General features: G+C 62.8%; 1 protein-coding gene across 2 annotated transcripts; it reads right to left on the bottom strand.

The window, feature by feature from the left end:
* Nucleotides 1–1317: 1317 nt before the first annotated feature.
* On the bottom strand, nt 1318–22647 carry KCNQ4 (potassium voltage-gated channel subfamily Q member 4). Of its 2 annotated transcripts, none has more exons than XM_085559764.1 (14): nt 22382–22647; nt 13710–13800; nt 12689–12815; nt 11373–11548; nt 10076–10201; nt 9871–9981; nt 9675–9770; nt 9362–9450; nt 5804–5863; nt 4184–4404; nt 3977–4079; nt 3766–3897; nt 3523–3661; nt 1318–3442 (listed from the first exon to the last, which is right to left on the bottom strand). In XM_085559764.1, exons 1-14 carry the CDS (start codon nt 22645–22647, stop codon nt 3224–3226), a joined length of 1956 nt encoding a protein of 651 aa, XP_085415890.1. In that variant the 3' UTR covers nt 1318–3223. The 2 variants fall into 2 exon arrangements, with proteins under 2 accessions (XP_085415890.1, XP_085415889.1); XM_085559763.1 differs by lacking the exon at nt 5804–5863 and adding an exon at nt 7526–7681.
* Nucleotides 22648–23012: the final 365 nt, after the last annotated feature.

The raw sequence follows: 23012 nt of genomic DNA on the forward strand, positions 1-23012 counted from the left end.
GAGGGGTCTGGGGCTCCTGGGGAAGGGGCTCCACCCTCACCTCCCCAGGATGACCTTGGGGACATCGCAGCGACGTCGCCATGTGGAGGGGACACCCCAAATAGGCAGGTGGGGCACAGCCCTGCCCGGGGCAGCGACTCTTCCCTGTGAGGTGCCAAAAAAGCATCGCCCGGGTCATTCTGCAGTGCCACCAGCCCTGCACCCCCCTGGGCACAGATGGAGCTGGGGAGGGCGAACGAGCTGGAGCTGGGCTCTCAACCCCCTCCCGGTGCATGTCTGCAGCTCAGGGGGTCAGGGGGGCGTCCGGACATTTGTGTCCCCTGCCGGACATTTGTGTCCCCTCCGGACAGTTGTGTCCCCTGATGGACAGTTGTGTCCCATGCCGGACAATTGTGTCCCCTGCCGGACATTTGTGTCCCCTGACGGACATTTGTGACCCCTGCGGACACTTGTGTCCCCTGATGGACATTTGTGTCCCCTGCCGGACACTTGTGTCCCCTCCAGGACATTCGTGTCCCCTCCCGGACATTCGTGTCCCCTGATGGACATTTGTGTCCCCTGTGGACAATTGTGTCCTCTGCCGGACACTTGTGTCCCCTGCCGGACATTTGTGTCCCCTGACGGACATTTGTGAGCCCTGCGGACCATTGTGTCCCCTGACGGACATTTGTGACCCCTGCGGAGAATTGTGTCCCCTGATGGACATTTGTGTCCCCTGCCGGACACTTGTGTCCCCTCCAGGACATTCGTGTCCCCTCCCGGACATTCGTGTCCCCTGATGGACATTTGTGTCCCCTGCGGACAATTGTGTCCTCTGCCGGACAGTTGTGTCCTCTGCCGGACATTTGTGTCCCCTGCCGGACATTTGTGACCCCTGCGGACAATTGTGTCCCCTGATGGACATTTGTGAGCCCTGCGGACAATTGTGTCCCCTGCGGACATTTGTGTCCCCTGACGGACATTTGTGACCCCTCCAGGACATTCGTGTCCCCTGATGGACATTTGTGTCCCCTGCCGGACATTTGTGACCCCTGCGGACAATTGTGTCCCCTGCCGGACATTTGTGTCCCCTGCCGGACATTTGTGTCCCCGTCGGACATTCGTGTCCCCTGCGGACATTTTTGTCCCATGCCGGACATTTGTGTCCCCTGCGGACAATTGTGTCCCCTGCCGGACACTTGTGTCCCCTCCCGGACAGTTGTGTCCCCTCCCGGACATTCGTGTCCCCCGGCGGACGTTGCTGTCCCCTGCCGCGGCTCGGTGACAAGGCTGGAGTGCCACCTCTCGGGAGCACCGGGAGACAGACGGCAGCAGGCGGGCAGCCTCTACTCCAAATTTTAATGAAACAAATAAGTTAATTAAGTTAATCAAGTGAGGTAACTACCGCTGGCTCGGGGGTCTGCGGGGACCAGCCAGCCCCGGCGGCGGGGTTCTAAGGGTTAATTCCTGCGTGCGGCTGCGGGCAAAGCTGTCGCATGCACCTCGCCCCACGGCCACGCACCCAGAGCCGTCCCCCGGCGTGGCAGCAGCCGGGCAGGAGCAGGGGCGGCCCTGGCACGGCCCGCGCTGGCCACATGCACGAACGGGGCGAGGGGACGAGCAGGGCCAGGAGCCGCCGGTGCCCGGGGCAGAGGCACGGGAGGAGGGGGTGCGAATCCCACGGTCCCAAACCCGGAGAGGGGCGGACGGGGAGCGGTGGGAGCAGCCCAGGCACTGCGGGGCGACCACGCAGCCCCGCTGGAGGCTCGGCTGCCAGCCCAGCCTGGCACTTTGGCACAGCCGCGGCGGTGCCAGGCTGGGAAGCAGCGCCGGGACTGGGAGCGGGGCAGCGCAGGGCGTTGGGGCAGCGCGGGAGCTGTCGCGGCTCTGCTGGAGGTGACATGCAAGGACACCGCCCTGTCCCCACCGAGCTGGCCTCCTCCAGGCCCGGCCCGTGCTCCCCGGACCGCAGAGGGGACAGGGACAGGGACAAGGTGAGCACCGCAGGAGCCAGCCGGGAGGGAATCCTCTAAGCAGGAGGACGCGGGGCAGGGACGCTCCTTGGGGACAGCGGCTGTCCCCACAGCCCTGCTCACCTTCCTGGCTCCAGGGCCACCCCCCGGCAGCGCAGCCCAGCCCTGGGAGCTGGCAGGGGGTTGCTTATTGCCTATGGCCCCTCGGGTTGCTCTTCCCAGGGGTGTTGCATATTAAGACATTATTGCATAAATATATATATATATCTTCTATATATATATTGCCCTGGGAGCATGCACGGGCAGGCAGAAGGCTCTGCTGTGCTTCTGGAGAGGTGCAGCCTGGTCAGGGGGGGCAGTCCCCTGCTCCCCACACTGGGGACCCCGAGTGACACAGGTAAAGCCACCCCGGGTAGTGCCCCCACACCCCTGCACGGGCAGCAAGAGGGAGATGGGACCTTGCATAGCTGGTGGTGGCCCCGGCTCAGCTCTGGGGGACCAGGCAGGACCTGTCCTGAGGGCTGGGGCTGGGGTTCAAACCAACCCCCAGGGGATGGGGCCAGCCCAGAGCATCCCCACCACAGCCGGGGAGCACCCAGGAGCCCGGAGCTGAGGGGTGCCATCCTGCAGGAAGCCAGGAGCATCCCAGGAATATTCCAGGAGCATCCTCAGGAACAACCTGGACCAATCTAGGAGCACCCCAGGAACATCCCAGGAGCATCCTCAGGAACACCCCAGGAATATTCCAGGAGCACCTCAGGAACATCCCAGAGCATCCCAGGAACACCCCAAGAACATCCCCAGGAACACCCTAAGAGCATCCCCAGGAACACCCCAGGAACATCCCCAGGAATATTCCAGGAGAACCTCAGGAGCATCCCAGGAACACCCCAGGAACACCCCAGGAACATCCCCAGGAGCATCCCTGGAACATTCCCAGGAACATCCCAGGAACACCCCAGGAACATCCCCAGGAGCATCCCAAGAGAACCCCAGGAACATCCCCAGGAGCATCCCCAGGAGAACCCCAGGAACATCCCCAGGAACATCCCCAGGAATATTCCAGGAGAACCTCAGGAGCATCCCAGGAACACCCCAGGAGCACCCCAGGAGCGTGGGCTGGCCATGCCGCAGTGCCACAGCCGTGTCCCCGCAGAGGAAGACTCGGTTCAAGTAACACGGCGAGGGGACAGCGCGGGGACAGCGCGGGGACAGCGCCACAAGGCCAGGGCGCTCCCGGTGTCCTGCCCGCCCGTCCCGCTGCCGGCTGCTCAGTCCATGTTGGCGCTGGCCGAGCGGGAGATGCTGAGGCTCTGGGCGGACGCGGAGATGTCCTCGTGCTCCACGGGGCTCTGGTAGTCGGAGGTGATGTCGGGCTCGCCGGGCGGCGCCCGCACTGCGGCCAGCACCAAGGAGGTGGCGGAGCCCTTGCGGAGGCACCGCGAGTAGAGGCCGAGCAGCAGGTCCAGCTTGTGCTCGATGGATTGCACCTGCAAGGGCCGCAGGGTGGGCAGGGGCTCGGCTGGCCCTCCCGAGGGACGGGGACATTGCCCCGGTGTCCCCTCCTGACCTGCCGCTCCACTTTGACCACGCGCCCCATCATGCTGAGCTCGTCCACCAGCTCCGCCTCCGGCGCCGGCTTCTCCCCCTTCTCCCGAACCTTCTTGTCCGCGGGCAGCGCCCGATCCCTGCCCACGATCTGGTCCACGCTGGCAGGGAGGGAAGGGGCAGAGCGCATCCGTCACTCCCAAAGGCTCGGCAGCCCGCCAGGGAAGGTGGGAGAACCCCCGGGGCCACCTGCAGGGCTCCTCACCGCGTCTGCAGGCTCTTGATCCTGCCCAGCATGTCCAGGTGCCCGGCCGAGTACTGCTCGATGACATCCTTGACGTCGTAGGGACGCAAGGTCTCCTTGAACTTCCTCTTGGCCACCAGGAACTTTAGGATCCTGCAGGGACAGCCGGGCTGGAGGCAGGAACGGGGTGCCAGGGTGGGAGCTCGGGGGACACGGGAGGGGACAGTCTCACCTGACGGCCCGGATGAGGGTCTTCACCGCCGGCATGATGTCCTCGAAGGTCAGCTCGCACGGGGAGCTCCTCTCCTCGCCGCTGTCCTCCGGCGGGCAGTCGCCTGTGGGTGCCAAGAGCGGGTGGATGGCACACCCCGAGGACTGTCCCCAACCCTGCAACTCCCCCCAGAGTGTCCCCCGGACCCTCCCCCAGCCAGGGGCTCACCCTCAGCCGGGGTCCGCGGCTTGAGCCTGAGGGATGCTCGGAACCGGGTGCGGTCGTTGAAGCTCCAGCTTTTCTGCACCTTGGTGGGGCTGGAGGCCTCGGCCACGTCCTCGGGGCTGGGGGAGCGGTGCAGGGGCGGCCCCAGGGGCTGCTGCCGGCCGCGGCTGCCCTGGCGCTGCGAGCTGCTCAGCCGGATCCGCTCCTTGATGCCCATCTTGTTGCTGCGCGGGGACAGCGGGAGGGCGGCGTCACGGCCCTGGGGACAGGGACAGGGACAGGGACAGGGACAGGGACAGGGACGAGGTGGCCCCTGTTTGAAGTGGGGTATGAAGTGGGGGTGACCGTGCTGAGCTCACAGAGAGCCCCCGGCAGGTGATGGGCACGAGTCGGGTCAGGAGCAGGCGGTTCCTGCAGGGGCAGCGCTGGGGCTGCTCCTTTAAATCCCATTTTTATTTTTGGTCCCGAGAGCAGAGGAAGGAGGTGACAGGCAGGGAGAGAGGGGACAGACAGGCGTGGCGGCAGGGGCCACCGCTGAGCTCTGCTCCTGCTCCATCCCTGCTGGTACGGGGTGTCCAAACCCGGCCAAACTGCTTCATCCTCCTCCTCCTCCTCCTCCTCCGGGCTGCACCTCCCAATCCAGGCTCTGCTCCTGCCCTGCCGCGAGTTCTGCTCCCAAACCCCGCTGCAATTTCGGGTAGGGGGGAAACACCGGGCGTTGTTTATGCAGGACCTACTCAAAACCCCCGTATTTTGCGTGATGAGAGACCCCAAACGCAGCTCGAGGGGACACACGGGGAACACCCTAAAGCCGGGGAGGACCCGGAGTGGATCCCACACCCGCTGCACGACAGGCTCCACGAAACCCAGGTGACATTCCTGGATTTCCTCAGGCAGGGCAAGGCAGGGATAACGGCAGGGATACAGGCAAGGTCCTGGCAGGGATACAGGCAGGGTCCTTGCAGGGATACAGGCAGGAATACAGGCAGGGATACAGGCAGGGATACAGGAAAGGTCCTGGCAGGGATACAGGCAGGGATACAGGCAGGGTCCTGGCAGGGATACAGGCAGGGATACAGGCAGGGTCCTGGCAGGGATACAGGCAGGGATACAGACAAGGATACAGGAAAGGTCCTGGCAGGGTCCTGGCAGGGATACAGGCAGGGATACAGGCAGGGATACAGGCAAGGTCCTGGCAGGGATACAGGCAGGGTCCTGGCAGGGCACAGAGCTCGCAGCCCTTCCCTGTGCTGGCCACACAGGGTGGCTCCCACACATCCCACACATTCCCAGGCTGGGAAGGGCTGTGTCCAAGGAATCCGGCTGCAGCACCCAGCTGGGATTTATGGGATTTATGGGATTTATGGGATTAATGGGATGTCTCCACGTGCCGGAGACTGTTGCCACCAACCCGTTCCCATCCACGTTGCAACGGGGAAACTGAGGCAGCAAGGGACAGCCAGCTCAGCCCAGACCATGCACAGCCTCCCTGCCCTGGGGGGGGCCCCAAATTCAGCCTCCACCCGCCGTGCCTCGGTCCCCAGCCCCGTCCATGCCGCAGGCACGCAGGCAGGGAGCGCGTCCGTGCATCCCGAGGCTCCCGGGACGGGCAGGACTCGGTACCTCCGTCTCCACGTGCCCCACGAGGTCTGCAAGAGCCTCCTCTTACCACTAAAGATGGGGCTGGAGGGGCAGGGCACAGACACAGGAGAAAAGAGAATCAGCCGCGGGCGGCGAGCGGAGCGCCCCGGGCACCGCGCCCCCGTGCCCGCGGCGCCGCTGCCCGCCTGGGTCCTGCATAAACACCTGCGCGCTTTTGGGCTCTGCCACGAGGATTTGGGGACAGCCGCCGAGCAGAGGGACCGGGGTGGCCCCGCGAACCCTGCCGGGCTCGGGTGGGGGCTCCCCGCGGCCGGGGCCGGGCGTTACCTGAGGCGTAAACACCTGTGGGGCTGCGCGTCCTCCTCGCTCCAGCTTGGGGGCACAGAGGGGGCACGGCGGGTTTGGGGGAGGGTGGAGGGATGGAGAGGAGGAGGAGGAGGAGGAGGAGAGGGGAGGAGAGAGAGAAGATGAGATGTTATGAGAGGTGGTGCTGGCGGGGGAGATGGGAGGGCTCAGGCCACCGATGCCGGGGGGGGGGTGTCGGTCCTTCCTCTGCCGGTTCCTGGCTGGTGACAGAGCCCAGGGAGGAGCCTCCCCAACCCCGAACTCACCTGGGGGAGCAGGTCCCGCTCAGCCCCGCACCTGCAGCCTCAGCCCTGCTGATGTGGCAGCACGGGGGAAACTGAGGCACGAGGCCTCTCCCCACCTACCCCTGGCGCCGGCCCGATGTCCTGGCAGGGGTGACCAGCGTTGGTGGCACGCTGGGATCTCCTCTTCAGGCAGAGGGGACAAGGGACACGGTGCAGAGCAGCTGCCACCCGCTGCAGGGCAGCCTCAAGCCCTCCCTTCTCTCCTCATGGGCACGGGAGCCCTTCCCAGCCCCAGCTCTGGGATCTGCTTTGTCCCAGGCTCTGGGATCTGCTCTGTCCCAGACTCTGGGATCTCTCTTATTCCAGGGATCTGCTCTGTCCCAGACTCCGGGATCTGCTCTGTCCCAGACTCTGGGATCTGCTCTGTCCCAGGCTCTGGGATCTGCTCTTTCCCAGACTCTGGGATTTTCTCTGTCCCAGACTCTGGGATTTTTTCTTTTCCAGACTCTGGGATTTTCTCTGTCCCAGACTCTGGGATTTTCTCTGTCCCAGGCTCTGGGATTTGCTCTGTCCCAGGCTCTGGGATTTGCTCTGTCCCAGGCTCTGGGATTTGCTCTGTCCCAGACTCTGGGATTTTTTCTTTTCCAGACTCTGGGATTTTCTCTGTCCCAGACTCTGGGATTTGCTCTTTCCCAGACTCTGGGATTTGCTCTGTCCCAGGCTCTGGGATTTGCTCTTTTCCCAGGCTCTGGGATTTGTTCTCTCCCGAGCTCCAGGATTTGCTCTTTCCGGGGGTCTGGAACGCTGCCCCATGGCTCCATCCCGCTGGGATGGCACCACTGCCCATGCCAAGAGGTTTCCTGCCACTCTCGGTTACCCTGTGCCACATCGCGGGGTGACAGCCACACGAAGAGGGCAGCGAGGTGACCTCAGGGAGGTACAACAGCCCCAAGGTGTCCCTCAGGATGGAATCTGCTCCTTCTGGAGGCTGGGAGCAGCACCGGGAGCAGGAGGGATGCCCAGCACCGGGAGGAGCAGCTCCAGTTTGGGGTGGTGGCACCTCGGGTGTGGTGTGGCAGTGACGGTGACATCTCAGAGGAGCAGAGGGGACAGAGCAGAGAGGAGGGAGAACACGGGGGCTATCCCCTCCTACCTTTCCCCTGAGCACACGGCCAGGCTGAAGCTTTTCTGGGCAGGGGTGAAGGAGTGATAGGGCGGTGGGGATCTGTCAGGCCATTTTTTCACCTCTGAATTCCTAAATCCTCCGTTGTGAGCCCGGTGCAAATGCTCAAACATAAGAACCAGCTCTCTGAGGTCGGGGTGAAATAAAAAAAGGGAGAGAAATTAAAATTTCCAAAGCAAACAAAACCAGCAAAGCGAGGCTGAGCAGCGCTGGGTCCTCCTGAGCGGGAACCAAAGCAAAACCAGAGCAAAACAAAACAAAAAAAATCAGATTTTTGTTCAAAAAAACATTTCTTAATTGGGGGTGATGGGGCTGGGGAAGGGTCTGGGATAGGATTCCACAGAAGGAAGGGTTGGACGTTCTGAGGGGGATGGATGAGGCAAGGACAAACCTGGCACGGGGTGGGGACATGGGGACCTGTCACCATCAGATCCTGGGCTCCGGGCAGAAGGGGAAAGCTCAGAGCCAGCAGGTTTGGAATCTGGCTCTGTGGGAATTCCACCACAGGGAAAACAGCTCCTGGCACAGCAGGAGGGGCAGCAGAGCCCCCAGAGATGCCCAGGATTTGGGGTGATGCTCGGGAAGCTGGGACTCGGGGCTATGGCTGTTGAAAACTCTGCCTTTGGAAAAATGAAGAGTGGGACAGAAGGATGGATTTGTCACACGGCCAGAGCAGGGCAGGGATGCTCACGGGGATGTGACAAACCCTCGGGATCTGGAAGAGAGCTCCAGAAAACCTTTGGGAAGCCTTTGTGGTAAAATCCCCGGGATCGCGGGAGGGCCACGCTGCAGGAACGGGACACGGGGCTCCCACTGGATCCACGCCTGGAACCAGCTCCTGACCAGCTGCAGCTCCACCACGGCAGCCGTGTGGTCCCCAAGTGCCCTCCCCACTCCCTGTGCTGCTGGAGGAAGGCTTTGGGTGGGTGAGGTGGGATGGGATGGGATGGGATGGGATGGGATGGGATGGGATGGGATGGGATGGGATGGGCGCTGTGAGGATGATGAGGATGAAGGCGGCTCCTTCAGCAGACTCCCACCTTGGGAAGGTGTGGGTCTCAGATTTGGTCAAAGAGAGAAACTGAGAGTTTCCAGCCAGGCAGAAGCCTGGGAAAGAGCTGGAGAAGAATGTAAATAATTCTTTATCTCTCTTGTTGTTCACATTGTTTATAGTTAAGTTCTATCACTGTGTGTCAAGCACTGTACACCAATGGGTTGAATTGTTTTCACTTCAGGACCAATGGAGTTGGTCCTCACAGAGCTCTGTATAAAAGAGCAGGGGTATTTTGAATAAATCAGAGTTTTACTCTCAGTTTTTTTTCCATTGGTCCTCGCAGAGCTCTGTATAAAAAAGCAATGTATTTTAAATAAACCAGAGTTTTACTCAGGTTTTTTTCCATTGGTCCAATGGAGTTGGTCCTCACAGAGCTCTATATAAAGAGCGGGGTATTTTGAATAAACCGGAGTTTTACTCTCAGGAGTTGATCCTCATGGAGCTCTGTATAAAAGAGCAGTGTACTTTAAATAAACCAGAGTTTTACTCTCAGGTTTTATTCCATTGGTCCAATGAAGCTGATCCTCACAAGCTCTGTATAGAAGAGCGCTGTATTTTAAATAAACCGGAGTTTTACTCTCACAGCCTTCTGATCAGTCTCCTCATTCCCGTCCTGCCTCCACAGCGACAGGAAGATGTCGGTGCCACTCGACCCCACCGAGCTCCCGGGGGTTCCAGGAGGTCCTTCCCGGTTTCCCAGGCTGTCCATACCCACCGGGACCCCCGCCCAGCCCTCACCCCCTCCCGCCTACCTGAAGGCGGGCAGGAGGCTGTCGTAGTAACACCAGGTCGCTGTCAGGTACAGCCGGCTGACATCCGTGGAGTACAGGCGCCAGGCAGCCTGCGGGGAGCGAGATTCCCAGGAATCGGGATCCATCGGGATGGGGGAACCCTCCCGGACCCCTCCATCCATCCGCGCCCCCGCAGGCAACAGAGACCGAGATGCGGAGCTGGGACAGGCAGAGCAATGAGGGGACAGCGGAGCATTCCCGGGAAGGGGAAGGGGAAGGGGAAGGGGAAGGGGAAGGGGAAGGGGAAGGGTGGGACACGCCAGCCCTGCCTCACCTGGATCAGGTTGGCCGCCGGGGTCCGCCTCTTCTCAAAGTGCTTCTGCCGATGCTGCTCCTGCACTTTGAGGGCGAAGCCGGAGCCCAGGATCCCCTGGGGACGGGAGGGGACAGCCTGTGGGTGCCACACACGGGGGGCTGTGCCCATTCCCCCGTTCTTTTTGCAGAGGGGACCCTCTCCCGGCCCTACTCACGGCGGGCAGGGCGAAGAAGGAGATGCCGAGCAGGGCGAAGCCGGCCGCCAGCATCCGGCCCAGCCACGTCTGCGGCGCTTTGTCCCCGTAGCCGATGGTGGTCAGGGTCACCTGCCGGGGGGCAGAGCAGCGGGGGGCCTGCAGGGCGCTCCCCCACCCTCCTGCTCCCCTCCCGAGGCCAGGGCGCCCTGGAGGCCGAGCTTACCGTGCCCCACCAGAGGGAATCGGCGTAGGTGGCGAACTGGACGTTGGCGTCCTTCTCGGCCAGGTAGACGAGGAAGGAGGCGAAGATGAGCACCAGGAAGCCGATGTACCAGGCGGTGATCAGCTCCTGCGGGGGCACGGCGGCTCAGAGGCGATGCCCCAGCTCAGGGGATGCCCCTGGGTTGTCACGTTGCTCTCAGGCCACGTTTCGCCCCCATTGCCCGGGACCCCTGTGACTCCGATCAAGATTAGCCTGGTCTCCTCCTTCCTGCCCCAACGGGGTTGGTGGAGAGCCAGAGAAGCCCATCCTGTCCAGAGCCTGGATAAACCCCTGACATTTCCTGTTCACTCAATTTTCCCCCACTCTTCCCCTCAGACCATGGAATAAAGAGCTGGACAACCACATCGGGCTGAGAGCCTCTTTTGGAAATCTCTGCCATCTCCTGATGTTCTTCCCCTCAACGCCTCGTATCTCTGGGCTAGCCTGATAATTTAGTGTCAGAACTCAAAATGTCCCTCAGGCATTTTTGGAGGTTCCAGGCCCAGGTCAGAAGCATTTGAGACCCTGGCAGGCAGCTGCAAACAGCTGTGATTTTGGGTTTGAGCCATGGTATGATTTACCAACCTTGCAGGAAGAACAAGAAGTCACAAAAGTTTAGATATTAGAGTAGAAGTAGTCACAAAGTAGAGGGAAGAATTTTTGAGTACAGGGGGTTTTGGTTTTGTACATGGGGGTCAGAGGGTTTAAGATGGATTTGGGATTTGGGTCTGCCCTGTCCTCCCTCTTTCTCCTTCCTCACCTCCATGTTCTTGGTGATGTTGGCACTCACAGGTTGGTTTAGAGTAGAAAAGCACCATTTAATATAGGTAATAGGCATTGGGGAAAAACTGTGAACATGTAACACGTAATGTACCATATAAAAGATAGAAAAGCACCATTTAATATAGGTAATAGGCATTGGGAAAACTGTAACCATGTAACACGTAATGTACCATATAAAAGAGAGCAGCAGCCCTGGGTGGGAGAGAAGAAGCAGTCGGGGTCAGAGAGGATGTCAGGGTGTGTGTGTGCCTCTGCCTGAGCTGTGAGCAAACCACAGCAGCCCCAGAAGAAAATCTTGTAGATAACTTGCAATAAATAACCATGAGACCAAACAAGAGACTGCTGAGCCTTTCTTTGGAATCCTGGGTTGGAGGAGGGATATTTCCACCACACGGAGCCACCCTGGACCCAGGGTGGGCTTTGGCAGTTTAGGGGCTGCGAGAGGAGAGAAAGGTCGCTGAGGGATTTTTCTCACCTTGCTGTGGGCGTAGACGACGGAGCCCAGCAGCTTCCAGGTGCCGCCGCGGCGGTCCATGCGCACCATGCGCAGGATCTGCAGGAAGCGCATGCTGCGCAGCGCCGACGTGGCGAAGATGTTGCCCTGCGTGCCTGCGGCGATGACGGCCACCGAGGCGATGAAGACGATGAAATCTGGGGGGACACAGAGGCTCAGGGCGGTGAGTGGGTAATCCCGAATTCCGCCCATAAAAATACACAATAAAATCCCCTGCAAATCTGTCGTGTCGCACTAATGCATTATATTATTTTGTTGCATTAGTCCCTTTGGATTGGTTTCTGTTTGGATCCTTCATTTGCATGAAGGTTTAAGGCGCTTGGTTGGCCCATGATGGTTCTGTCCAGGCTGGCTCGTTTTGCTGGGGGGTGGTGCATTTAATTAGGTGTGATATTTCTTATAATGACCCTTTTAACCCCTTTGACCACCACCAAACTAACAGTGCACGCCCAAAAATTATCAACTATTTTACAACCTATTTTTAACACTGCAAGAGACAGTCTGTACTTTACGTAGGTGCTGTGGGAATCCAGGGCTTCCCTCTGGCTGCCCTGGCAGGTCTGGGACCCTGGCAGGGGTCAGGAACCCCCCTGGACAGAGCCCCCAGAGACACTGGCTGTGATCTCTGCAAATGGAAAAGAGTTTTCAATCTCACAGGATCAATTACCAGCTCTGAGTGTTTGATATCAGTAATAATAAAGTGTGGCACGGGTGCAAAAGTAAAATTTTAGGATTCTAGATTAGGGGTCCAAAGGGGACAAGATGGAGGAAATTGGGTGTGCCTTGTCCTTTTTCTCCTTCTTCATGCCCTCCATGTCTCACTGTGGTGTTGGCATTTTTCTGTTGGTTCAGGCTGGGGACACACTGTCCAACGTAGGTGACAGATATTGGCACATTCTTGTAAATCCAGCCCAGGGAGTTTCTGGTATTTAATGTTTGTAACATCCCACTGAGGGCAGAGCCCCACACGCTGCCCTGCAGGACAGAGCTGGGCAGGGCAGCAGAACATGTGAGAGATCAACAGAATAAACAACCTGGAAACCAGCACAGACCAATTATGGCTTCTGCTTTGGCAGTGGGGCAGAAAGACAGAGACTTTCTACAATCTCAGGATCATCAATAGCTCAGATTCTGACAAGGTGCGATATTTCTTATAGCAACACTTTTAACCCCTTTGACCACGACCAAACTAACAGTGCACGCCCAACAATTATCAACTATTTTAGAAGCTATTTTTAGCCCTGCAAGAGGCAGAGTGACGCGGTGCCAGCCCGTACCGATCACGCAGAAGGGTTTCCTGGCGAAGCGGAACCGGCCGCGCCAGCCGCGGTAGCGGCAGCAGCAGCCGGCGGCCCACACGCGGATGATGTACTCCATGCCGAACACCACGATCATCACGAATTCCTGAGAGGGGGAAAAATGTGCCATTCACATTCTCTGGACAGACAGACAGAATTCTGTCCCTCAGGAGAAGCCCAGGGAGGAGAAGAGAAAACAATCTTTATCTCTGCTCCTTTGTTCTCCCCATGTGCAATGTGGTGTGGAGATTGTTCACCTGCAGGGATGGCTGGGGTGGATTCTGGTGAAGTTGTTTGGGGTCAGTGACCAATGGATCCAGCTGGGTTGGACTCTCAGCAGAGTCACGAGTTTGAGTTAGATGGGTAAGTAAGAAGTAAGCATGTAGAATAGTACAGTAACTCTTTAATTAAGTATATTAATGTGATATAGTATAGTTTTAATAAAGCTATCCTTCAGCCTTCTGATCTGGAGCTGGGGTTCACCACATTTTCACTACAGGGAGAGCGGAGGGGCTCAGATTTGAGGGGGGCAAAGTGAATCGGGCTGAGCGCGGTGCGGGGTGGCCCCGCCGAGGCTGTCGGGGCCGTGCGGGGATTGCCGCTCTCCTCCTCGCCCCGAGCTGGGTCCTTTTCCTCCGCTGTCAGCATTGTCCTCCTGCCTCTCGCACAAACAAGCCCCCGTTCTGCTTACTCGCAGGAAAAGTCACAAGGACCTTCCCAATTTAGTCTCCGTCACTCGGGAGAAGTCCCTGCGTCAGCTCTTCCTGACAGTTTGGGGGAAAGTTGCCTTTTTTAGCCCCTCGTGCCCTGCCTTTTCCAGTGGTTGGTGCACCGTGGTGGGACGGGCCACCACGAGCCGCGGTGGCACCCAGGGCCACCCCCAAGGTGCCACCGGACCGTCAGCGGCGAGGTCACGGGGGCTCTGCCCGCGGCCTTGCCCGGTTCCTTGAGGATGTGGAGTGGGGAGAGGAAATCCCGGCGTCGCTCCTGCGTCACTCACCAGGATGAAGAGGCACTCGTTGGCCAGTTTCTGGTGCTCCTGGATGGTGGAGAAGACCGACAGCACCAGGCAGCTGAAGACCAGGAGGAATCTGGAAGGACAAAATGTCCATGTGGGCACAGGGACAGCCAGGGGACCCCAGCCCACAGTGCCACCCCCTCTCACAGCCTGAACCCCCCCATCAAGACGTCCCCAGGTGGTGACAGAGCCACTGGGGACACGTTTTGCCTCTAGATGGTGGCATGGAGCCTTTGGGGAACCCAGGAGCTGCCCTGGGGCTCGGTGCCAGCTCTGCCGCAGCCCTGCAGCTTCTTAATTAAAGGCAGGGAGGGACACGGGGGTCCTGCCCTGCGCAGGGCTCTGGTGCTGCAGGGAGGGGACCAGGGCTCCTCAGGAGTGTCCCCAGCATCACTGCCACCGTGGGGACATGCCAGCGACGCCTGGGAAGTGTCAACCCAGTGGAAAAGTCACCAGGAACTGCTCTGAGGCTGCTCCTCCCCGAGTGCTGGGCTCAGGCACAAGGGGCTTTGGCCCATTTAAAATAAGGAGGGGAATTAAGAAAAAAAAAAAAAAAAAAAGAAAGTCGACTCTGAAGCTGAAGCGAATGAAACCTCCAAAAATACATTTTTTTTCCCCTGATCCAGCGATTCTAAAAAAGGAAAGAGGAGGGTTTGTGCCACCGGCCCACGTGACGGCGAGCAAAGTGCCACTCGCTGCTCGGGATGGCACTGGGGCTGTGGCCACGCCACGCTGGGTGGCACTGGCACGGCCTGGCTGAGCCCTGGTGGCACTGGCACCTTGTCCTGGAGCTGGTGGCACCCATCTCACCCCCAGGGCTGTGTTCTCATGGTGGCGATGCCCGGGGGCCATCAGGGGTGAAGGAAACCTCCCCAAAACCCCAAAACAATGATGAAACCCCGGTGGGGAAGGCGATATCTCAATTTAATAGAGGGGAAATCTGCGGGGGGCTCAGCCCCCGCTCAGGAGGACGTTCCCATCTCTTTTCGATGTGGGATTTTCGGGCAGAACCGCTGCCAGGGCCATCAGAGGGGTGACTCCTGTCCCAGCTGTCCCAGTTGTCCCAGTGCCACTGGGAAGGCACCAGGGGACACAGCAGAGAGGCACCGATGCTCTTGTCCCACCCAGGACCCCTCCCCACCGACCCCACAGCCCCGTGTGGGGCTGGGGTCTCTCAAACCCAGCCCTGGCATGAGGGGCACGAGGGTGGCACGTCCAAAAGGGGACACCTGGCTCCTTTTCCCCCCAAAAAAAGCTGCCGGAGGTGGGACCGACAGCAAAAAAATTCCTTGGGAACGGCGGAAGGGCTGGATGCAGAGCAGGGAGGACGGAGAGCCGGAGGCAGGAAGGGGACAGGGGTGTCACAGCCGTGTCCCCACCCTGTCCTCGCTGCTCTCCCGGGCGCTCCCCACCCGCAGGGCAGAAGCTTGGAGCCGGCTCCTTGTCCCTCTGAATTATTAATTGGGGTTTTTATTTCTCCTCCGGCGCTGCAATTCCGGGGTGAAGCCCGCAGGGACCAGCGGCACCCCCGCGGCACGGGCAGGGCTGAGGAGCGAACCCCGGCGCAGGGCAGAGCTCGGAGCTTGCTGCACCATCAGCGAGAAAAGATTACCCAAGAGGGATTTCGCCGGCAATTCCACGGGCAGCGGAGCACGGAGCGAGAGGAGAAGGCAGAAATCTCGCAGCCTGCAAAGATTTGTGCCCCTCGCCTCGCCCAGCGAGCAGGGAGGGGGTCCCCCGTGCCTGGGCACACGCGGGGACTTCGCTGTGGGTGGCCCCGACCCTGGAGCACCACCGTGATGGGTGGGGAAACATCCCAGGAGGATTTGGGGAAGGATCCAGGCGTGAGAGGTCCCACGGGGCTGGCTGGGAAAGGAACTTTCTGGGAACGCATCACCTGCTAGGAATTAACTTGTAAAGCCTGGGCAAACGCCCCGTCCCGGCTGCCGGCGGCGCTTAAGCGGCTTAGGGAAGGGTCAGATGCCTGAAGGCAGCGAGGAGAGCCAGGAACCAGCATCCCCCATCCCTCCCGGGCAGGAATTCTGCTCTCAGCCGCTCCACCAAGCACCCAGGGGGGTTTTGACACCCTCAGCCCTCCATCGAACCCCGCTGGGGAGCGGCAGTGCCGGGCTCCCATCGCAGCTCCCTGCTCTTCCCACCCTCCGAGAGGAGCTGGAAAAGCCAGGAATGCTGGCAGGGGAATGGGGAGGGGGCAGAGAGAGGGCGAGAGGAGCTGCAGGGCTTCCCCGTCGCGGGGGATGGAGGAAACAGAGTCAAAATCAAATCCCGAATCAAATTCCCGTCTCCATCCCCCTCCCCGCGGGGTCCCCCCCATTCCCAGCACATGGGCACGGGGACGGGAGCCGGCAGGAATGAAACCTCCCCAAAACAATAATGAAAACCCGGCGGGGAAGGCGAAATCTCCTCAATTAATCTTCATTAGGGTGGGCTTTGCCATCTGCTGCCGCCCGAGCCGGCCCGGGAGCAGCTGAGCCGGGAAAGCTGCTGAGCTCAGGGGAAGCAGCGCCAAGTCGGCCTCCCTGCGTGGGCAGGCGGGCACCACGCGGCTCCCGGTGCCCCCCAAACGGCCCTGGGCAAAGGGGCTGCACCCCAAAACAGCCGGGGGCGAGCTGGGGGCCCGGGATGCTCGGAGCTCCTGGGGTGGGATGGGGATGGAACAGCCCGGCCCTCCCGGGACTCGGCCCCGGCCCCTGGGGTGGCACGGGGGTGGCACTGGCACTGGCAGGGATGTGCTGGTCCTGCTTTCCTAAATCCCCCGGGGTGGCATGGGGGTGACGCTGGCACTGGCAGGGCTGTCCTGGTCCCAAATTTCCCAAACCATTGCAATTGGCACAGGGGTGACACCAGCCCTGGCAGGGATGTCCCGGTCCTGTTTTGCCCTCGCCCCGGGGTTGTCACGGGGGTGCCACCGACCCTCGTGGTGCTGTCCCGGTTCTGTTTTGCCCTCGCCCCGGGGTTGTCACGGGGGTGCCACCGACCCTCGTGGTGCTGTCCCGGTTCTGTTTTGCCCTCGCCCCGCGGGGATGCCCCGGCCGGGCACACGGCAGCGATACCGCAGCGGAAGGGGAGCAGCCCCGCCGCAGGACGAGCCGCTCAGCCGCGGGATGAGCGAGCAAACCGGCCCTGGGAGGGCACGGATCCCTGCCCTGGCAGATCACAGGGCCTGGGCCGTGCCCTCCAGCTGTGCCACCGCTGGAAATTCGCGATTTGGAGCCGAGCGAGGCTCCAGCGCGGATGGGGATGGAGTTTCACCCTCCGGGCTCCCCAGGTCCAGCTCCGCCTGCAGCTGTATAAACAGCGCGTCCCATAAATCCCCATCCCTCGGCCCGCAGCCCTGCAGGAGAGCCGGAGCGGGGGATATAAATAACCGGGCTGCAGCGGCCCTGTTTGCGGCCGTAACCATGGCACGGAGCGTCCCACGGAGCCGCCCGGGACAGAGAAGCAGAAAAGCTCCGAGTGTTTCCCCACGGGCAGGGATGGCACAAAGCAAAGCCCGGCACAGCTCGGAGCCCGGGCCCCGGGCTCTCAGAGGCCCCGGGGAAGGAGGGTGAAGCCCGGGGAAGGAGGGTGAAGCCCCGGGGAAGGAGGGTGAAGCCCGGGGAAGGAAGGTGCAGCCCCGGGGAAGGAGGGTGAAGCCCCCAGAGCCCCGCAGCCCCCGGGGAGAGGCAGCCCGGGGTGTCCCCGGCAGCCCCGGGGAAGGTTGGAAGCGCAGCCGGGACGCGGAGCCTCTCCTGCACCCCACGGCAGCACCCACAGGGTGACATCCCACAGAGGGTTAAAACCTTGGTGTTTTGGGAGGAAAATCTCGCTGGTGGCATCAGCTGGCACCCCCCCCATCCCCCTGGCACACAGCACCCCCAGGCCCCGCCGTGCCCGCGGGGTCACAAGGCTCCTGCGGCCGCTGCCAAGACGCTCACACGGAGCGGCCGGGATAGTTTTGCTCTTGGATCATCTGGCAAGGACCAAGCTGGAGGCGGGGGAAGAAGCCTCGGAGCGTTTTCCGAGGCGCCCCAGCAGAGGGAAGGGGGTTGTCACCCTCCTCCAGCACCCGGGGGTCCGCAGGGCACGGGGACATTTGGGGACAGGGATGTGAGCGGCCCAGAGAAGTCGCCCGCCCCAAAGCTGGAAACCTCAAAGAGTGGAGGGGAGGTTTGGGATCGCTGCCGAGGGGGACAAAGAACCAAAAACTCTCCAGCATCACCCCTGCACCCCACTGAGGGGGGGGCACCCAACCTGGCACCCCCTGCACCCCACTGGGGGGTCCGGCGGGAGAGGGAAGAGTGGGGGAAAAGGGAAAAAAAAAACAGAAGGAAAAATCAATGCTCCGTTTCATGTTGCGCCGAAGTCGCTTAATTTTATGCCCTGGTGCCACCACATCGGGCAGGGGAAAGTGCTGTGCCGGCTGCTCCCGCCGCTGGCATTGCCCCCGCAGCAGCTCCCGTTTCAGCCCCTGGCAAGGTGGCCCTGGGGGCACAGCCCCTGCTCCAAGGGCACAGCCCTGTGCCACATCCCAGCTGGGCACACCCGAGTTAAAACCTTCAACGAGCTCAACTCCAAGAGGTGGAAGGGCTGAGAGTTAAACTCGGGAGTTGAAGAGAGGTGGAAGAGTTAAACTGGAGAGACATTGCAGAGGTTTTTCCAAGCAGGAGGTGGAGAGGCAGCACCCAGCAGGGCCGGAAGGATTTTCCTGCAATCCATCCCGGCCTCCAGGCCTGCGAATTGCCCCGAGGGCTGGGCAGTGCCACGGTGGCACTGCCAGCGGGGCAGGGAGGTGTTTCCCGGCTCCCCGGGCAGTGCTGGAGGGCTGTGACAAGGTCGGGGAGTGGCGGGGGTGGCAGCCCCATCGTGCCCTCCACACCCGGCTGGGACGGGAGCCGGGCACGGGGGTGCTCCGGGAGGGATGGGCTGCCACCACCATCTCCCTGGCATGAGGGGGCACATCCCGCTGCCGCCAGCCCAAACCAGCCTGGATTTCCCAGCCCTGAGCAGGGGCAGCTGTGCCTGGCACCCCTCACCCCGTGCCAGGCTTGCCCTGGCACTCTGCTGGGAGCTGCCACCACTCTGTCCCCACAGCACCAAACACCAGCAGGGACGAGGCCCCGTCCGTGCCCTCCCTGCCCTGGGGAAACTCCTCTGCCAGATGGGAAATAAACCCCAACAGCAGCGGGCAGGGGCTCAGCCTGGCACGGGGGACGGGCAGGGGGCTCAGCCTGGCACGGGGGCTCAGCCTGGCACAGAGAACGGGCAGGGGGCTCAGCCTGGCACAGGGGATGGGCAGGGGGCTCAGCCTGGCACGGGGGCTCGGTCTGGCACAGGGGACGGGCAGGGGCTCAGCCTGGCACAGGGGGATGAATGGGGGGCTCAGTCTGGCACGGGGGACAGGCAGGGGGCTCAGCCTGGCACGGGGGCTCAGCCTGGCACAGGGGATGGGCAGGGGGCTCAGCCTGGCACGGGGGCTCAGCCTGGCACGGGGGACGGGCAGGGGGCTCAGCCTGGCACAGGGGCTCAGCCTGGCACAGGGGATGGGCAGGGGGCTCGGTCTGGCACAGGGGGATGAGTAGGGGGCTCAGCCTGGCACGGGGGCTCAGCCTGGCACAGGGGACGGGCAGGGGGCTCGGTCTGGCACAGGGGCTCAGCCTGGCACAGGGGATGGGCAGGGGGCTCGGTCTGGCACAGGGTCGGGCAGGGGGCTCAGCCTGGCACGGGGGCTCAGCCTGGCACGGGGGACGGGAAGGGGGCTCAGCCTGGCACGGGGGACGGGCAGGGGGCTCAGCCTGGCACGGGGGCTCAGCCTGGCACGGGGGCTCAGCCTGGCACGGGGACGGGCTCCGGGCGGGGGACTGCGGCTGCTCGTGGCGCTGCTGGCTCAGACTCCCTCGCTTGCTCCAGGTGAAGCAGTTCTGCTGGAAATGTTCCTCCAGGAGCGGCAGAAGTGCTGAGCTGAGCTCCTGGGGTGCCCCGCAGCCGTTTCATAACCACCGGCACCAACCCCCCAGTGCCGGGAGCCGCTGGGAATTTGGGGGGATCCGGGTGGGCAGGGAAAAGCCACGATGGGAATAGCTGGAATTGGGCACCTGGAAAACCGCCTGGAGCGGCTGCAGGTGCAGAAACCCCTGGCAGTGCCCACGGGCCACGCAGCCCTGCCCGTGCCAGGAGCCTTCCCGCCGGCTGACGAGCGGGAGATCGGGAAAAGGAAGTCCTGATTTCGCCTCCTTGGCTCTAAAACCTCTCGCTTAATGCTCTGGGCTCCCTCTCGGATTTGCTCCGTGAGCTCCAGGGCTGGGAATTCTCATTCCAAGCGGGCGAGGCGCGGCTCGCTGAGGCCGGGCTGGGGGACACCTCGGATCTCGGATTTCCACCTGCCCGGGCTCCCCCGTCCCCACCGCCCCCTTCCCGCAGCGTGGGGGACTTTGGGGACATCCATCAGACCCCAAAAGTGGCTCCATGGCCTCCCAGCCCCCCGGGCCGCAGCTGCTGCAGGAGTGATGCAGCCACCAAAGCGCTGGGATAAGATTTGGGATCAATTCGCCGACAGAAAGAGGCTGAGGTCGGTCAATAAACGCTCGGTCAATGGGCTCGGCCCCGCTCCGCGGCTCCGCGAGGGAAACGCGTCACTTCTCAGCGGGTATTTCCATTTTAGCAGTTGCCAGCCCTGTCTCGGAGCCAGCCTGCTCGGGGGAGCAGCGCAGGGGACGGGATTGTGACACCGGCAGCGCCCCGACCTCGGGCCGGGGGCTCCATCCCCTCCCGTGCCCCGGCGGGTGGAAGGGGAGGGGGTAACACCTTCCTCCTCTTTTGTTAAAACCCAGCGATTGCGGCACACAAATCACCCCCGACAACTCCGGAGCCGCTGCAACAGCTTCGCAGCTCCCATCTGCTGCGAGAGAGAGGAGAAAGAAAAAAACCCAACCACAACAACAAAAAAAACAACTTGGAAGAAGCCAGAAATGAGCAACATTACGGGAGAGGCTTCACAGAACAGATGTCCGCACCTTGCACCCACTGCGGCGTCTTCCCACAGGATTCGGGGGGTCCCTGGCAGGACTCTGCCCTGCAGCTGCCTCAGCCCTAAAATTAAGCGAGCGAGTGAGCAAAAAGCCTCCCCGGCAAAGGCTGGAGACGTTTGGCTGCTGCTGCCGGCGGCTGCACATCTCGTGGAACAAAGCCCAGCGCCCGGAGCTGCGGGCTAGGCACGCTGGGGTGGCAGGGGAAGGACTGGGGGGGTTTTGGGGGGCTCTGCAATTGGGGCCGCTCGTCCCAGGTGGTTGTTTTTGGGGTAAAACAGGCTCAAAGTGGCGGAGGACGCTCAGGGATGGATATCCCAGCTGGGAGATGAGCAGGGGCGCATCTCTCGCACATCCCATGGGTGTGGACGGCGTCAGTGCCGCTCGCCTCCCCTGGCGGGGGCTTTGGCTGCCTTTCCCTGCTGGAGAAGCTCTTCCCAGGGTGGGATTTTCCACGCAGGGATTCTGGCTGGGGGAGGTGTCGTTCCAAATGGGCCCCGGGCTCGTGTCCCGGCTCCCTGGGGAGCTCAGGTGCCCTTTCATCCAGTGACAAATCCCTGCTGCCAGCGCGATGTGCTAACTTAGGCAAGACCCATTTTCCTGCCTCTTAACGAGCTCCGGCTCCCGCACCCCAGAAACGACGCAGCCCCGCGGCACCGCTCCAGGGGAGAGGCGAGGAGGCAAAATTTTGGCTGGTGCCCCGGCGGAAGGTCCGTGCCCACACCTGGCACACGCCGGGCAAAGAGGGGAAACGCGTCCTGCCCCACGGCTGCGGCTGTGATGTCGGGCAGTGCCCCCAGCAGGGTCCCGGCTTGGGACACCCCCCCAGAATGGAGCCCCCGCTGTCCCTGCAGCCTCCAGGTGTGCTGGGGACCCCCCAAATCCCTGTCGCGGCTCCCCCGAGGCAGCGAGCCCGAGGGGGTGACGCTGTTCCGAGCCCCGAGCTGCCAAGAGCCGTGGGATGCTCAGACCCAGCTCGGGAAGCTGGAGCAGCAGCTCAGAGCTCAGGAAAAGCCCCGGAGCAGGGGAAGGAGCGGCTGTGATCCCCCCGGCCGTGGAGAGGGATTCCCAGCGCTGGGGATGGACCCAGGAATGGGCGCAGCTCCCGGGGTACGGATCGCCCCCGCTGGCCCCATCCCAGCCGGACACGGCTCCGGGGTGGCACTTCTGCCTTGTCCCAGCAGTGCCACAGGTACGGGACAACGGAGGGACCCCGCTTCCACCCGGAGCTGTCACCCCGCGCCTTTGAGGGTCCCTCCGCGCTCAGAGACCCCGGCCAGGGACAGCGGCAGAGCGGGCACGGTGCCTCGGTGCCACCGGGAAGGGTCTCTGGGCCACGCCGAGATTGAGTCCCAGCCCCGGGGACGCGCTCAGCTCCTCGGCCCGGACCCGCCGCGGGACTCGCTCCCCGCCCGTGGCGATCCCGGCACCGGCGGCAGGAGCGGCACCGCCGCGTCCCCCGCCCGGAACGCAGCGGAGAAACTTCCCGGTGGAGCCCGGGGGGGGCTCGCTGGGAGCCCCGCGGCTCTCCCGGTACCCCCGGTGCTCCTTCGCCGGCAGCGCCCGTTCCCCGCCGGGCAGCGCTGGGGGCGCGGGTGGCCGCGGCCCCTCCCGGTGCCCGGTACTCACATGAAGACGTGGTAGATGAAAGCCCAGCCGCGGGGCCGCTCCAGCACGTTGTAGAGGCAGTTCTGGAGGCGGCGGCGGCAGCAGCGCGGGGCCCCGGCGGGGCGGGGGGCGGCCCCGGGGCGCGGCCCCGCCAGCAGCCCCCGGCGGCGGGGCGGCGGCGGCGGCGGCGGCGGGGGGGTCCCGCTGCCGGTGGTCCCCGTGCCCTCGGTCCGCACCGCCGTCAGCGCCGCCCGCCGCTCCCCGCCCGCCGCCGCCGCCCCGGCCATGGCCGGCCCGCTCAGGCCGCCGCCCGCCGCATGGCCCCGGCCGCCGCGGGACCCCCGAGCCAGCCCGGGGCCGCTCCCGGGGCCACCTGCCTTTAGCTGCCCGCCGCCGCCGGCGGGCCCTCCCCCGCCGCCGCCCCGCCGGCCCGGCCCGCCCCGCCGTACCTGGCCCCCGCCCCCGGGGCTCCGCGGGCCGGGCCGGGCGGGGAAAGCGGCGCCGGGAATGGAGGGGAGGGGGCGCCGGGTGCGCTGCTGGCACCGTCGGTGTGGGCACGGGGCCCCGCTGGGGACGGGGAGCGGCCCGGAGGGCGGCCCGGGGCACCGCGTCCCGATCCGCAGCCTGCGGCGCGTCCCGCAGCGCATCCCAA

This window comes from Lonchura striata, chromosome 23 (genome assembly GCF_050655825.1).
Source record: "Lonchura striata isolate lonStrDom1 chromosome 23, ASM5065582v1, whole genome shotgun sequence".
NCBI lineage: Eukaryota > Metazoa > Chordata > Aves > Passeriformes > Estrildidae > Lonchura > Lonchura striata.

Coding starts and splice junctions, on each gene's coding strand:
- KCNQ4 (XM_085559763.1), bottom strand. CDS start 22,647: ATGGCCGGGGCGGCGGCGGCGGGCGGGGAGCGGCGGGCGGCGCTGACG. Junction 12,816..13,709: donor ACGAGTGCCTCTTCATCCTG/GTGAGTGACGCA, acceptor TCCCCCTCTCAG/GAATTCGTGATGATCGTGGT. Junction 4,405..7,525: donor GCCGTGTGCTCAGGGGAAAG/GTAGGAGGGGAT, acceptor GTCCCCGCGCAG/CAACAAGATGGGCATCAAGG.